Source organism: Equus asinus, chromosome 11, assembly GCF_041296235.1.
Source record: "Equus asinus isolate D_3611 breed Donkey chromosome 11, EquAss-T2T_v2, whole genome shotgun sequence".
In the NCBI taxonomy this organism is placed as follows: domain Eukaryota; kingdom Metazoa; phylum Chordata; class Mammalia; order Perissodactyla; family Equidae; genus Equus; species Equus asinus.
Window position 1 is genome coordinate 72275554 of NC_091800.1, and position 17977 is coordinate 72293530.

Sequence of the window (17977 nt, forward strand, 5' to 3'; positions counted from 1 at the left end):
TTAAGGTGAAGGAATAGGTAAGCTGTAATATACAAACAAAATGTAAGGAATTTTTAGTAAAATGATTCTATTAACTTATAAATATTGTTTTTTTAAGTAAGTGATCTAGGGTTAGAGAAAGGGGCAACTGTGTGGGATTTATTGGTCCCAATGTTTCCTTTTATGCTATTTTGGCTCTTTACTCTTCTCAGTGATTGAAATCTTGCTTACATAATTTAGAATGATCTGTCATTTTCTAACATCAAAATACAAATTGGTACTCATTCCATTGACTTTCGTGTGTGTAATGTTCTTAAAATAATAGAGATAGCATTAGGAAATACGTATCTCTGCAGAACATTAAATTTATCCTTATCTTTTGCTAATTGGTATAAATTTGTTCAGTCAACAAATATTTATTGAGCATCCACTATGTGCTAGGTACAATTGTAAGTACTGAAGACATAGCATGATGTTAAAAAGATCAAAATGTCTGCCCTTGTGGAGCTTACATTCTAGTGCAGGAGACAGTCAACACGGAAGTCAAACAAGCAAAAGATGGAGCATTTTGATAGAGGTAAGTGCCAAGATAATAAATAAAACAAGGGAGGGACTGTGACGTACTGGGGGTGAGGTGGATTGAAATGTAAGCAGTGTGGCCAGGGAAGGTCTCAGTGAGAAAGGAACTGTTGATAAAGACCTGAAGACAGTGAAAGTGAGCTAGCCATACAGTGTTTAGGGGAAGAACATCCCAAGCAAAGGGAATCGAAGTGCAACAGCTTAGACAGGAGCCAAAGCCAGTATGGCTGGAGTGCAGTGAGGAAACGTGTGAACAGAGGATGTGAAGCGAGAGCCGTAAGGCCTAGAGGGTGAGCAGATTAGGTGGTACATTGTAGGCCACTGCAAGGACTTTGGGCTTCAACTCTGAGTTAGCTGGGAAGCTACTGGGGTGTTTCCAGTGATGTCACTAGATGTAAACCAGTCTAGTTGCCTCTTCCCAGGTACACAAGAATGCATTTCCCAGCCTTCTGGGACTATGTGACTGAGTTCTAGTAAATGGAAGTGGGTCAAAGTGATGTACACCATTTCCAAGCCTAGCCATAAAACTCCCTGTGTGATTCTTCACACTCTCTCTTCCCTCTCCTACAGCCACCATGGAAACCACCTGTTGACGATGGAGGCATTCAAGATGGGAGGACCCTGGATCCCTAAGTCATTCCTTAGAGGAGAGCTCCTCGGGATTGCTTCCTCACCAGGAACATCCATATTGGACTTTGTGTGATCAAGAAAGAAACTGTGATTGTGTTAAACCACTCAAGGTCTGGGGTTGTTAGGTACAGCTACGTTGAATAGACTGAGGTTGAGGAAGGAGTATAGAGGCAGGTAAACCAGACAGGTGACAACAATCCAACCAAGACATAACCGTGACCATGTCTATTAATTTATTCATTAAAAAATAACATTCCACGCTTCTGAAAAGCTACTCAGAGTCTAGTGCAGAAGACAGCTCTGTGTGCATAACTGTTATCCAAAGGAAAAAGAAGGTGGGACTACAGGGGAGGAGCAACCACCCTTACATAGGTGAGCCACAGACAGCTTTGCAGAGAACGAGGAGTTGGAGCTCGACGGTTTGGCTGGATGCTGCCTTGTGACCAGTGTCTGGAACAGCTGCAGCATAGAGGACCAATAGGTTTACATGACAATATTTGTGAAACGTCAACACAGGGTCTGTCCCATAATGAATGGCCAATAATTATCAGCTATTAAATAATTATAGTGTTTCAAGAAATTGCTGTCAGAGCTGTTTTTGGTACACAGAGAGGGTCCAGATTGCAAGATGAAACTACCTACCCCAAGCCTAAGGAGATGTTTCCATCACCAACTTCACTCTTTTTCTCTCTGAATTAGCCTCAGATTTTCACTCTCTTTTAACTGCTTATCACTAGCAGGTTTGGTCTTATTTGTGAAGATTGTTCATACTCTACAAAGATTGAGGGACACCAAAAGAGCAAATGGTGTTTGTTCATTTCATGTTTGGGTCTGTAACCTGTGGTCCAGGATACCGTTAAGACACTTTGCAGCAGTTTGTATTACAAAGCCTAAGCTTGTCATGTCATCATTTAATAAAAGAAAATTGGTAACTGAAGTTGAGTGAAAATTGTCTTTAATATCATTGAATATTAACAACCTGTTATTATTGCTATACTAGATATCAAATAATTATCATATATAACAATATATAATATAAAATAATTATATGATAATAGTGAATGCAAAATCATAATAGTTTGGCTTAAAAGTGCTGTTGTTGAAATGACTCTGACCTTATCAGATGAATCCCCACAATATTTCTGCAAGAGAAGTAAGTTAAAGTTCACGTCACAGATGAAATATGTAAACACAAATAGAAATGTGTTCCTAAGTAACTTTAGTATCTCTCCAAACAGGCTAAAATAGACTTGCATATCAAGGCCATATCTGAGAAAGTAACTGGAGTGTTCTCCTCAGTTATTTCCATTGTAGGTAAGGCTTTTCAAAGAGCCAATACAGCAGATATTAGGCAGGAATTCTGCGTGATTTTAAAATGTCTGCCTGAATTGACTGGTTGAAATAGAACTCAAAAGCCAGTTTCCTTTGGCTTTATTTAGCCAAACTTACACAATTTTTCTAGAAAATATAGTAATAAGAATAAAAATATAAAGTTTAAACAGATGTGGGGATATCTTCAACAGTGAAAAAAGTGAGAATCGGGAAAAAATTGAGCACAGAAAAGGGTTATGCCTCTTAAAAATATACCACTTCTCATAGCAGAAAAATGTTGATCTTTAAAGGCCTTTTTCCAGGCTTGGCTAGAAGAGTGTTGGCCAGGATAAATGGCAAAGGAGCAGGGCCAAAGGGAATCTGTGGTTAGCACAAAGAGGCCTGGCGTGGCATCCTCTACATTGTACCCTGGAGAAAACCTTGAGGCAGAATTTCTTTTCTCCTTGGAAAAAGCCTCCAAAGCCTAAAAGGGCAATGATTCTGTTGAAGACTGGCTTCTTAATTTGCCATAATCTACATAATCTATTCAAGACTGGCTACATAATTTGCAGAACCCAGCGGAAAACGAGAATGTGGGGCCACTTGTTCAAAAAGAATTCAAAGTGCCCAGACCTGGAGGCCCTCTTCACCATCAGTCATTAACCCTTTAGATGATCCCGAGGTGGTAGGGAGGTGCTCAGAGTTACAAGGTAGTGACTATTTATCAGCCAGTGAGGACATAATTCAGTGTTTTAGCAACAGATCCTGTAGAACCAGTTGTACCAGCTTTAACGTCAGCCAGATATAGAATGAGCATCACCATCGAGTATATATGGCAATGATCCTTACAGACTGACCTCAAAATTTTCCAAAAGATGGTAGAATGAACAGGGATGCAGAATAGATCCTCTTGACTAACGAGATGGAGACGTATGTATGTAGGTAAACTCTAAAACAGAAATAAACAATAAATCCACAAAGCTAGGATCTGTGATATCACCCAAAAGCAAGTTTGGATAAACTAATACCAAGGACTTCAGGAGAAAGAACAGGAGAAACCAATACTGTACAGGAGCACTGAGGAGCAATGCTGAAAGGCTTTGCAAAGCTGTGCTCTAACCATGACCATGGAAGTGGCCACAAAGAGGATAACTGATATGGTGATGCTGTATAAATGCTTGCCCAGCAAAACCACATCCCAGCTGTGAGTTAAAAATATGTTAAGGACTTCACACCCATTAGAATGGCTATTATCCAAAAAAATAGAAAATAACAAGTGTTGACAAGGATGTGGAACATCTGAGACCCTTGTGCACTGTTGGTAGGAATGGTGCAACTGCTGTGGAAAACAGTATGGTAGTTCCTTGAAAAATTAAAATAGAACTACCATATGATCCAGTAATTCCACATCTGGGTGTATATCCAAAAGAATTGAAAGCAGGATTTTGAAGAGATATTTGTACACTCATGTCCATAGTAGTATTATTCATAATAGCCAAGAGGTGGAAACACCTCAAGTATCCAATGATGGGTGAATGGATAAACAGAATGTGGTATATAAGTATTATGGAATATTATTCAGCCTTCAAAAGGAAGGAAATTCCAACACGTGCAACAACATGGATGAACCTTGAGGACATAATGTTGAGTGAAATAAGCCATCACAAAAAGACAAATACTGTATAATTCCACAATGTGAGATATGTAAAGTAGTCAAATTCATGGAGACAAAAAGTATGGTGGTGGTTTCCAGGGGCTGGGTGGTGGGAGGAATGAGGAGTTAGTGTTTAATGGTTAGAGAGGATCAATCTGCACTGATGAAAAGAGTTCTGGAGATGGATGGTGGTGATGGTTATAAAACAGTGTAAGAGTACTTAATGCCACTGAACTAGACGTTTAAAGATGGTTAAGATGGAATATTTTGTAATGTACATTTTACTGCAACTAAAAAAAAAATATATATATATATATGAAGCTTATAGAATTTCAAGGGACCCTCTTTTAGAAAAAGAGTACAAAATTATAAATATCAAACTGGTACAAAAGAGGATATTTAGTATAAGAAAAATCACACAGATTACAACTTTTTAAAGATACTAAATGCCACAAACATCACAAAATCCAGAAAAATAAGTGTTTCTAATTAATTAACTTCCTCACGCATCTCTAAAATGCTTTTTTCCTACAATTTTTGTCTGCATACAGTCTGATAGTCTCTTCAAAAGACGATAATCTTGTAATATTTTTATAGTCAGAATAGAAAGAAAATTTGGTCTTCCCTTAAGCACGTTTAGTTGAAACTTTTTTATTATTGTTAACTTAGAAAAGTTTCTTTCAACTTTGCAACTAGTCGTTAGTAATGTCTTATAGCTTTCTGGATCTTGTCAAATTTGGAGGAAGCACTAACTAGTTTCTTTCATATACAAGCCGTAAGACTTCAGGATATTTTAACTTTTTTTGTGTCAATGCCTTCCAATTGACAATGTTCGACAGTCAATTTGTCATCAAAGTCCTCACTGTATTGGAGTATTGAGTTATATATTCTCCTTATCAATGTCAATATTTCATGTTTAATCCGTAAGAATTTAAAATTCTTTTCCAATGAGTTCGTATAATTCACGACTCTTCATTAATTGGATTTTCAAACAATCCAAGTACCATTTATTTCTCCTGACAAAATGTCCTTTCCTCATAGTGAATGATTAGTTTTAGTAAAGTAGTCCTGCCTTATTAGCGGAGAATACATTCTGAGACCCCCAGTGGATGTCTGGAACCTTGGGTAGTACAAAACCCTACACATACTATGTTCTTTTCACGCAAAGGAAGCTCATTAGGCTTCCCTTTGGCATATTGGAATAGCCAGCATCACTACTCTTGTGCTTGAAGGTCATTATTAACTAAAATAAAGGTTAGTTGAGCATAAGCACTGTGATGCCTCCACGTTGATCTGATTACCCAGACGGCTACTAAGTGACTAACTCCCGGGTGGTGTATACAGTGTGGATCCTCTGGACAAAGGGATGATTCATATCCTGGGCAGGATGGAGCAGGACAGAGCGAGATTTCAACACACTACTCAGAATGCCACACAGTTTATAACTTATGACTTGCTTATTTTTGGAATTTTCCATTTAATATTTTTGGACCGCAGTTGACCTATAGGTAACGGAAACTGCAGAAAGAGAAACTGTGGATTTGGGGTTGTGGGGGGGACCACTATATGATCTGAAAGTTTTGTTATGCCTTCCATCTGGATGTCAGAATAACTTCTATTGACTTAATCCCTCGTATTTACTGTTTTGTTTCATATATCATTAATTTTTACCTGAATTTTCTCTCAATTCTTTAATAAAGGAATTTAAAGAGTGTAAAATAAGTTACCTTTTCTGTGTGTCTAAATGGGAGTGTATAGTTTCTCATGAGTTTTTATTGAAATGTTCCAAAACATCTTTCTAAATTGCAGTTAATATAGTGTACTATTCGTAACTCAACTTTCCCTCAGCAAACCCCAAAAATGTCCATGAAGGAAGCCAAGATGGAAAGACTCAGTGGGCTTAACTGACTGCAGTTGAAGTATCCTACTTCCACAAATTCTGTAAAAACTGAAGACCTCATGAACACCCTGCTAGGGTCCCTCCCAAGGCCTTGGAAAGGGCAGTGCACAGAGAGGCCCCGAAGGTTAGGCAAACCCACTTCCGCCACCAGCCCCAGTAGAAGCTGCACCCCATAAGTAATGTTCAGCGAACAAAGTCAGCAGTTTGCCAATTGTTGTACCATACTTTAATTTTACTTTGTTTCATGACCACTTCCTGCCAAACTCCTACTCCTGCTATAACTGGGTGTAAGGAAGAATTCTTTGTTTCTTCCTATCCGCTCCACTGCCTTCTGTTGGCCACTTTTCCACTCATCTTACGTTCTGGGAGATCATGCTCTGGAGCCCTGCTGGTGCTGACAGGTTTCATTAACCTGATGGAAATGCTTCTCCTTTTCAGGCCCTCCTTTGGCAGCAGCCAAATTCTCTCATCCTCTCAGCGTGTTGAGTCTCAGCTCAGGTCTACGCCGACCCCAAGCTACCATGCCAATGACCATGTGACACAGGGCAGTGAGTGGCAGTCAGTGGAAATCCAACCAGGGAAACCTCCCTTTAGTTCACACAAAGAAAGAATATATTTTGACCAATGAATATAACAACTTCAAATGCCCCAAATTTGATCTCTAGTCTTTGACCACTCTTTGCCCTTCCACGTGTCTTTGATATCACATGAGGGAGCTAAAGATTCAGTGGCCTGCAGGCTTTAAAATGAGGCGACATCCAAACCGTCAGGTGCATTATCAATGCCTCATAGTGACGGTTTTTAGCATATACAAAATAGAATTACACTCAGTGCCAGGAAGTGATCGTTTCAAAGAGCAGCCTGCTGACAGTGGAACTCTTCTCTTCTTAAGCTTCAACAGAAGTCTCCTGAGTGGAGGCCCTGAAAAGTCTCTGGAGAGAGATGAACCAAGTGCTTTTTGCTATGGTGAACTTGCAGGAACCAGACACTATGTAATTTGGGGGAAGACTTCCTGAGTCGCATTGTCCTCAACTGTAAAAATGAGAGGGTTGCTGAGGTCCCTCTGGCTCTAATATTTGAATTCTATTCTGTTGTATTAATACCCACAGTCTTCATCTTTCCATTTTTTTTGCTGCATATGGTCTCAGCCTCTCTGTTTCCACATTTACACACCACAGTAGGAAAGAATTTTTCAAAGACCAAGTTCCACCAGGTCTAGACATAGCTCAAAAAAAAGAAATCCTTGGAATAGGAATGGGAAATTCTAGCCCATAGTCATAGTCCTAGGCTCAATTTTTTTGGAAACTTCAGGGAATAATTGTTCAATCTTTGCTGTAGTCTAAAGCAGGGGTCCCCAAACTCTTTTGTAAAGGACCAGATAGTATGGATTTTAGGCTTTGTGGGCCATACAGTCTCTGTTGTAACTCTGCCATCGTATTGCTAAGGGAACCATAGACAATATGTAAATTAATAAGTACGGCTGTGTTCCACAAAGCTTTATTTATACACATGGAAATTTGAATTTTATATAATTTTGATTTGACATGAAATACTATTCTTCTTTTGGTATTTTTAAAAGAATTTCAAAATGTAAAAACCATTCTGAGGTTATGGGCCATATAAAAACAGGTGGCAGTACAGATTCAACATAATACCTATCTAAATTCCAGCTACTGTTTTTGCAGAAATTGACAAGCTGATCCTAAATTCATATGGAAATCCAAAGGCCCCAGAATAGCTAAAATAATGTTGAAAACAACAAAGTTGGAGGACTCATATTTCCCAATTTCAAAACTTACTACAAATTTACAGTAAACAAGACTGTGTGATGTTGGCATAAGAACAGATAACATATCACAAAACAGAAAACTACAGACCACTATCTCTCATTAATGTAGGTATAAGAAACATTTAAAACTACTAACAAAGACCCCGAATAGCCAAAGGATTCCTGAGAAAAAAGAACAAAGCTGGAGGTATCACACTCCCTGATTTCAAATTATGCTACAAAGCCATAGTAACCAAAACAGCATGGTACTGGCACAAAAACAGACACACAGATCAATGGAACAGAATTGAGAGCCCAGAAGTAAACCCACACGTTTATGGACAGCTAATATTCGACAAGGGAGCCAAGAGCATATGATGGAGAAAGGAGAAGTTCTTCAATAATGGGTGTTGGGAAAACTGGACAGCCACATGCAAAAGAATGAAAGTAGACCATTCCCTTACACCATGCACAAAAATCAACTCAAAATGGATTAAAGACTTGAATGTAAGACCCAAAACCATGAGACTTCTAGAAGAAACATAGAGCAGTACGCTCTATGACATCGGTCTGAGCAGCATATTTTCAAGTCCCATGTCTGACCGGGCAAGGGAAACAAAAGAAAAAATGAACGAATGGGACTACATCAAACTAAAAAGCTTCTGCACAGCAAAGGAAACCATCAACAAAATGAAAAGACAACCTAACAATTGGGAGAAGATATTTGCAAACCATATATCAGATAAGGGGTTAATATCCAAAATATACAAAGAACTCATACAGCTCAACAACAAAAAATAAAACAATCCAATTAGAAAATGGGCGAAAGATCTGAACAGAGATTTCTCCAAAGAAGATATACGGATGGCCAACAGACATATGAAAAGATGCTCAACATCATTAGCTATCAGGGAAATGCAAATCAAAACTACAATGAGATATCACCTAACTCTGGTCAGAATGGCTATAATTAACAAGACAGGAAACAACAAATGTTGGAGATGTGGAGAGAGGGGAACACTTGTTCACTGCTGGTGGGAGTGCAAACTGGTGCAGCCACTGTGGAAAGCAGTATGGAGTATCCTCAGAAAATTAAGGATAGATCTACCATATGATCCAGCTATTCCACTGCTGGGTATTTATCCAAAGAACTTGAAAACACAAAGGCATAAAGATACTTGCACCCCTATGTTCATTGCGGCATTATACACGATAGCCAAGACCTGGAAGCAACCTAGGTGCCCATCAAGGGACAAATGGATGAAGAAGATGTGGTATTTATACCTGATGGACTGTTACTCAGCCATAAGAAATGATGAAATCCGGCCATTTGTGACAACATGGATGGACCTTGAGGGTATTATGCTGAGTGAAGTAAGTTAGAGGGAGAAAGTCAAATACCGTATGATCTCAAACATAAGTAGAAGATAAAAACAACGACAAAAAAACACATAGCATTGGAGATTGGATTGGTGGTTACCATTGGGGAAGGGGGGAGCAGAGAGGGCAAAAGGGGTGATTAGGCTCACATGTGAGAAGATGGACTATAATTAGTTTTCAGGTGGTGAACATGATGTAATGTACACAGAATTCAAAATATGATGTACATCCTAAAAAAATAAAAAAAGAAATTAAAAAAAACTACTAATGAAAAGAATTAAGCAGTATATAAAAAGAATTAGACACCTGACCAAGTAAGTTTTATTCCAGTGCAATACTAGTTCAATATTTTAAAATTGATCAATGTAATCTGTCACGTTAATAAAATAATGAAGAAAAGTTACACGATAGTACCAATTGATGCAAAAAATGATGAAATCCTACATCCATTCATGATTAAAACTCTCAGAAAAATAGGAATATATGGGAACGTCCTCAACTTGATAAAGAGTGTCTACAAAAAACCTACAGCTAGCATTATGCATAGTGGTAGCAGACTGAATGCTTTCTGCACAAAATCAGGAACAAAGCGTGGATGTCTACTCTCATCCAACTTGCTATTGGTTGTTCTGGCCAGTGCAATAAGTCAAGAAAAGGAAGTAAAAGTCACATAGATAAGAAAGGAAGAAACAAAATTGTCTCTATTGCATACTTCATGATTGTCTTTATAGAAAATCACAAGGAATCTACAAAAATACTCTTAGGATAAGTGAGGTTAGCAAGGTCTCAGGATACAAGATAAATAAGCAAAGTCACTTGTATTGCTATACATTTGCAATAAACACATGGACACCAAAACTGAAATACAAACCTATTTACAATTGCTCAAAAAATATTACTTAGGTACAAATCTAACAAGACGTGTATAGGACTTGTATGATGAAAACTACACAATGCTGATGAAAGAAATTAAATATATAAATAAACGTGTTAAGGAATTGGAAGGCCAAACATAGTAAAGATGTGAAATTCTCCCAAAATTGATATACAGCATTAATAAAATTTCTATAAAAAATCCAGCAAGAGTTTTTGTACATATAGACAAGATTATTTTAAAATTTAAATAGAAATGCAAGGGAACTAGAATAGCTAAAACTGTTTTTTAAAAAAAAGAATAAAATGGGAGGAATCAGTCTACTCAATTTTTAGACTTATTATATAGCTACAGTAATCAAGACTGTGTTGGAGGAAAGATAGACACAAAGATCAATGAAATAGAGCCAACCCAGGAATAGACCCACACAAGCATGCTCAACTAACTTTTGATACAGGTACAAAAACAATTAAGTGGAGGAAAGATCGTGTTTTCAACAAATAGTGCAGGAGCAATTGAACATCCATGGGGGGAAAATGAACCTCAACCTCAGTCTCACACTTTATATAAAATTAACTCTAAATGGATCAAAGACTTAAATGTAAAACATAAAACTGTTAAAAGTTTAGAAAAAACATAGGAGAAAATCTTCAGGATCTAGGACCAGACAAAGAGTTCTTATACTTGACATCAAAAGCATGATCAATAAAAGGGAAAATTTCATAAATCGGACTTCTCTCATACATTGCTGACACTTTCATGATAATATCAGGTATCAATGCAATGTTTTCTGATAACACCAGGACTCATATTCTCCCCACAGATGGACCTTAAATGGTTTACTGATTAAATATCAGGGGTTTCAGTTGTTCGGTTATTCAAGGTCATGTGTTTGAAGATAATGACCATCACTGTGACCACTTCGTCAAAAATTTTAAGACAGATTTGCAAAAGTGTGAGGGGATGGTCGGGAAATGTGCAGTACAAAAGTTTCTATTGTTATTTGGGTCTAATAAACCCTTTTTAAAGCATGATGAATGATATGAATGATTTGAAGGTGCTTTAGGGTATCCTGGAGTAGAACGTTTCCCCTCACTTCCACTCAGCTATCCAGGGACAGTTCCATCTCATAAATAGAGAAGGTACGTGGTTTTCTATAAAACACTTACAGATTGTCTAATAAAAGTGCTACTTGAGTCTAAGATATAAATATAAATAATTGTATGTAACAAATATATTTATAAATAAAATGTGTGTTTTACATATACGTGATCATTATTCATTTACAGGGTTGTGATTTCTTCATTTGGGGTTGCTATTGTAGTAAAGTTATTAAAAAGAGAAATATTTTATTCACCAATGATTAAAATCAACCGTGGGGCCTATTACATTCAACTCTCAATTATCTGCAGTTTATCAAAGATTTGTTGACCTTTGAGCTGATGTGTAATAGATTCTAGCAGCTTCTGAAAATGAGGAGAAAAAGACGTCCCTGTGCCATCTGGTACAACCAGCCCTACGGGAGGTGAGTAATGGGATTTGTAGGGAGACGGAAGGTCTTTCCCCCGCTCCTCCTCCCTCTTTAAAACTATAGCTCCCATTGGCCTCAAATGCTATTTACTTCTTTAGGGAATGACATTGGTCTGTAGGAAAGCTCAGTTTCCTAGTTCTGCAAGAAAACCTATAAACCTCCATTTATCAAAAGCGCAGTGTGTGCCAGGCCCTGAGCTGGTTGTTTATTAGGTAAAGTAAAAATAACCTGAAGAAAGACTTATAATGATTTACTTCAAGGACTAGCTTTCTAACTTAATTGCTATTTCTGTGCAAGACCCTGGGGAACCAGGATAGTTGTTCTTAAGGGGAGCTCTTCCAGCTCTTGAGACAATTTGGGAAAAATTGGGTGTTGGATTTGTTTGTTTATTTATTTTGACATGAGGGTTGGGGCTGCTGATGGCAATTTAAAGTCAGGAGCCAGGGATGTTTGATTCAGGGCTGCCCCATGTGGGTGTTCATTTTGGTACCACACAAAGGCACCCAACGAGGGCGGGAGGAGGGCCCACGTCCGTCCCATGCTCCCCTTGCCAAAAAGAAGGCCGCATCATTTCTGGTGAAGGTCTCCATATTCTAAATATTCCACCCAGAGGGGGCACTTTTGTGTCATTTGTCTGTCCAGTAGAGTGCACTTTTGCAATTCAAATACAGCTACCCACAAGGATTAGCCCTGGCTAGACATCTTGCAATGAGACAGACAGTCCAGCACAACAAAGAATCCCATATAACTTCCCACTGGTGAAAAAACCAGTTTATAATTATCTAAACCCCACCTCTAACTCTGTTTTACATATAAATACAAAGTATTTTTTAGTCTTATTTTTTTAATTAACATTAAAATGACTTTTGGGTGTGCATAGTTTTAACACGTGTATAGATGTGCATAACTACCACCACAATCAGCATACAGAATGTTTCCATCACCACAAAACACTCCCTCCCATTATCCACATCCTCCTCCTACCTCATGCCTCTGGCAACTACTGACCTATTATCCCTCACTATCATTTTGTCTTTCTGAGAATACCATGTATATCGAAATCTTACCGTGTGTGCCCTTTTCAGACTAGCTTCTTTTACCCAGGAAAATGCCTTTGAGATTCATTCAAAGTATTACACGAATCAATACTTTGTTCCTGCTATTTCTGAGGAGCATTCCATTATATGGATGTACCACAGTTTGTTTATCCTTTCATCCACTGAAAGACATTTGAATTGTTTCTAAGTTTTGGCAATTATGAATAGAACTGCTACAAAATGTTAATGCAGGGGCCAGCCCCATGGTGTAGTAGTTAGGTTCACGTGCTCTGCTTCCATGGTCTGGGGTTCGCCGGTTTGGATCCTGGGCACAGACCTATATACTGCTTATCAAGCCATGCTGTGGTGGCATCCCACATAGAACAACTAGAAAGATTTACAACTAGGATATACAACTATATACTGGGGCTTTGGGGAGAGGAAAAAAAATAATTCATCGTATGAACAAAAGTTTTCATTTCTCTAGGTAAATACCTAGGAGTGGGATTCCTGGGTCATATGGCAAATGTATGTTTAATTGTATAAGAAATTTCCAGACTGCTTTCCAGAGAGACTGTAGCATTTTGCATTCTCCCCAACAATGTATGAGAGTTCTAATTGCTCCACATCTTTGCCAGCACTCGGTATTGACAGTATTTTTAATTTTAGCCATTTTAATAGGTTTGTAGTGGTATCTCACCATGGTTTTAAGTCACATGTACCTAATGGCTAATGATATTGAACATCTTTTCATATACTTATTTGCCATCAGCAGATATCCTCTTTAGAGAAGGGTTCAAGTATTCTGTGCATTTGTTTGTTTTCCTACTGTTGAGTTTCGAGAGTTCTTTATTATATTCTGGATGTAAGTCCTTTGTTGGATATGTGATTTGGAACTATTTGCTCCAAGTTTATAGTTGGCCTTCTCATTATCTTAATAGTGGTCTTTTGCAAAATTTTAGTGAACTCTAATTTACTAATTTTTTCTTTAATGAATTGTGCTTTGATGTCATGTAAGAGAACTGTTTCCTAATTCCAGATCACAAAGATGATGTTCCCTTCTAAGATTTTCATAGTTTTGTGTTTTACATTTAGATCTATAATCTATTTTGAGTTCATTTTTGTATAGGTCGTGAGGTTTAGACTGAGGTTCTTTTGGGGGTTTTTTGCATATGGATGACCAATTGTCTCAATACTACTTGCTAAGACTATCTTTTCTCCACTGACTTGCCTTTGCACCTTTGCTGGAAATCAGATGACCAGGTTTGTGTGAGTCCATTTAAAACTCTTTTTTGTTCCACTATTCTTTCTGTATATGGCTTTTCTAACGTTAGTTCCATTTTCAAAGTCTTTGCTGTGCTATTTGAATCTATCCTGTGTGTGCACAAGCCAGTGCTCAATCTGGAATCCAGGTAGTGTCTACTCCATAATTCAATTCTCAAAGTTTTTAGTACGCTGTTTAGGGTCAGACTCATGCATGTGCAGCCCAGAGGTGAGCCCAGTTCCAAAGGGAACCTGAGGCATTCCCTTTCTGCCGTGATGCTGGTACTTTCTAGTTCCCTGAGGTTCCCTTTTTGCTCCCCTATCTTGAAAGCCGAGGTATTAGTTATCCCACTGTGATGCACACTTCTCAGAACAGGGCCCATGTCCAGGACCAAGTCATGGGAAGACAGAGGGAGACAAAAACACTGGGAGTTTGCTCCCATCTTGGGATCATAGTTCCTCTGATTAAAGAGAAAGGCTCCCCACCCCAGAGTTTTCGATGCCTGCAGGCTGCCGCTGCCGCTGCTGTGGCTGGGATTGCCTGGGCGCTAGGACTCAGGAGAATGGAGAAGGGAAGAAAAAACAAACTCCTAACTATGAGGAGTCCCCTTTCCAGTTGCTTCAGCCAGAACTAGAGAGCTTTTCTAAAGCTCTTCTGTCCGTGACTGGGACCCACCTCCAGGTTTCGGACAACCTTGAGCCCAGGTATGGGAGACAGTGGAGGGGGCAAAAATAATAAACCCATTTACAGTTTGGTTGTAGTTCAAGTTCTGGTCTTCTTTCCCAATCCATCTGCTCCAATTTGCCCAGGACCAGAACTCCTAAACACAAGGCAGTTTTTACGCTGTTTTAATATATACTGGATTTTCCAAGAATTCACCTAACACGTAAAATCAGCAGATATTGTATTTGATTTTGTTTAGAACTATATAAAAATGTGTTTGTTATCTTGAAAAGTCACCAACGGCAATACTACCTGTGGTATTTGTGTTGCCAGCACAACACGCCCGTTTGAGCCTGCATGTGTAGTTTTGTTTTCTCCAGTGATTCTGCATAAACACACATTCTTCCTTCTGCCTACTATTTTGTGCTTTACTGGAGGCATTAAGATATTGAAATACACATTATTTTATTATAAATTACTTAACTTCTATTTTTCTTTATATTGTGGATAGTGATATTTTTGAAATGATGTGTTTTGGCAGATTAAAGAGGGCTTTAAATCTTTTGACATTCCTCTTGCCTAGAGACGCCTAGACACCTCTGGCTAAGTGTCTCTTCCTTCATGTAATTTCAGGGACTTTTCCCGTGTTCTCTTGAGCATGATGGTCTCAGTGCTTCTTATGTGGCACCTCAGGGCTCCATGACTGTTCCCAGAGCTGCAGAACATAGCTGAAAGAATCCTTATGACCTAGCACTGGAAGTCCCCAGATGCCACATTCTATTGATCAAGCAAGTCATTAAGGGTCAGTCAGGATTCAGGGGAGGCCAAGGCAGATACTGCTCAGAAAGGGGTGGTGCCAGGAATGGCTTGGGAATCAGATAACAACCTGGAGGGCCAACACTCCCTTGACTCCAGTCAATGAATGAACTGCTTAGCATTAAGTCTTGGTAATTCATAAAACAAATAGAGAGGAAAGCCCTTCTCGTTGGGTGAATTTCTATGTAGTGCACATGGTATATTTCTTGTTCTTGAACAGAGCTGCCAAGGATGTCCTTTGAATGCCTATATGCACGGAGCAAATATATATTTATTCGCTATGACAGTGCTAAGTATGGAGTGATAAAGCTAATAAATCTCTGCCCTTCGAGGCTGCAGTGTTATTGTAAAAACAGGTAAACCAATATTTATAAATTAGTAGGTAAAAATTGCCAATAAAGAGGTTCGTTGAAGAGTTTTATGAATCCAGAAGAGAAAACTCCCTATTTTCATCTTTAGCCATATATCTGTGATTTCAACCCTAGCTTCCCACTGGAATCACCTGGGGAACTTTTTAAACATAATAAAACCCTCCCCCAGATTATGTTTTAATTGAGGGGCGGGGCCCAGGCTTAGGATTTGTGAAGAGCTCTCCATATGATTCTAACGGGAAGCCGGGGTTGCGACCAGTGCCCATGCTTCTCCGCGTTCCCGATGCCCAGACTTCCCTGGGTTCCTTCATGAACCATATCGCTTTCCCTGGGAGATAGGGATTCAGTAGGTCTGAGTGGGACCAGGAGTTTGTAGTTCCAACAACTACCCAGGTGATTCTTGTCATCAGGGAAGTTTAGTTAACTCCACCACGTTCCAGTCCCTTTCCAGAACTTAATGCAAGTTCCATAGAGTCCACCCCCAACTCGAAACTCTGGATAAAATCCTAACTCTAACACCAGCCCTAACCTGAATCCTAACCTAATGATTTACTTCAATTCCCATCCTATTAGCTACTTAAAATTTTAACTCCCCAATCCATTCATTCATACCTCTGAGGAAAAGGCCCTATATTTACCCCTATTTTTCCCATCCTGTTCTCCACCATTATCTCCATCTGTATCAGCTTGTTTAACCCTACATGAAAGTCACTTGGTACTTTAGAGACAGGCTGACCTCTGTTTGAGTCCCAGTGCCATTTTAAGCAGATTGTTAATCTCTCTAAGACTCATCTTCCCTTATCTGTAAAACGGGCATAAAAATACCTGCTTTATAGGATTGTCTGGAAGAATTAAGAAAGTAATGTCTGGGACTCAGTCAGGGTTAATAGATGTAATTAACATTCTTGCAACCTCTCTGATATTCTGTTCCAGGCCTCAATCCCAGAAACATCAGTCTAAACTCCTGCTTTCGAAAAGCTAAATAAAATTTATTTGGCAGTGTTGTGAAGGTCAAAAAACAAATCTTACTTTACTCAAAAGGAACGAGAAAAATTATGAGACAAGAACGGTTTGCTGAGATTTCTGCTCTCTTTCCCTTCTATCTCTCAAAGACAGCTCAGAAAGAAAGTTTTAAAAATGTAGATCTACTTAATTTGGAAATTTTACTCTATGCATTAAACGAATATTAGCAACAGATGTTTCATATTCTTTCTCTTTTGACCTCATTTATAAATCTATCACTGTTCACTTTGTTTATTTTTTGAAAAACTTGTTTTTCCTTTTAAATTGTCATTATTTTTTCTCTGGGATTTAGGTTTCATTGAAAATCCACATTACTCTGGAAGAAGCAAAACCATGTATAGGGTTGATTTCAGCTTTAATATTTTCAGTACTTTAGAAAATAGAGAATGACGAATGACATTTTTTTAACTACAACTTCCTTTCATGTATTCCTCAGTGTGCACAAGCTCTCTTCTAGAAGTAGGACATAACCTACTTTGATGCCAATTATTAAGAGAATCAAAAGAAAAGAAAAAATAGTTTTAACCTAACTTTAAAAATGATTCCTTTTTTGGTAGAATGGGAATTAATGGGAATGGAGTTTCCAATGAAAATGGAAAAAGAAGAAAAATCATTTATAAGAGAAATATATTCACATTAAATATACATACAATCAGATTCAGGGTCAATAACATTAAGGAAAGAAAATATTTATTAAAAAATTTATGTATATACTTAAACTTGGAAAATATGTGCATATATATGTAAATTCTCTGGGTTTAAGTTTTTTAACTATATTGTTATTGGAAGCTATGGCTGAAAATTCATTGCTGAGCAATTTAACATTATTAGAAATTCTAGTAAAATGAGTGAGAGTTGGGGACAATCACATGTGAATTGAAAAAGAAGATTATCCTCTAACCTGAGAAAGTCTCATTTCTTCTGACTCCTTTTTGGTTGGGCAAGAAAAGCAATTGTATCCGTCCCTCTGAGTTCTTTTCTGTGGCATTTTCATTCTTGCTCTTTCTCTTTCTTTGGTGCGGGTGCCTGCTGTAATGAGAACACATCATTTTTAATTTCTCAGAAATCCATAAACATGCAATTAAAATGAAATAGAAAATGTTTAGCTCCAAAGACACATACTCTTCTAGCCAAACTTTTCATTCCCTTCTGTAACTTCTAGGTTAATCTGATTGTCTCCTGTCTGTTGATACTACA

The 17977-nt window shown here is 38.2% G+C and overlaps 1 protein-coding gene across 1 annotated transcript in view; it reads right to left on the reverse strand.

Annotated features, from left to right (window-relative positions):
• Nucleotides 1-1552: 1552 nt before the first annotated feature.
• Nucleotides 1553-17977, reverse strand: part of LOC106823588 (uncharacterized) — a 77305-nt gene continuing 60880 nt past the window's right edge. Inside the window, exons 5-7 of the mRNA XM_070520240.1 lie at nucleotides 17682-17809; nucleotides 3349-3448; nucleotides 1553-1647 (exon numbers count right to left, since the gene is read on the reverse strand). Coding sequence (XP_070376341.1) covers nucleotides 1553-1647; nucleotides 3349-3448; nucleotides 17682-17809 — 323 coding nt within the window. The remainder of the gene's footprint in view (nucleotides 1648-3348; nucleotides 3449-17681; nucleotides 17810-17977) is intronic.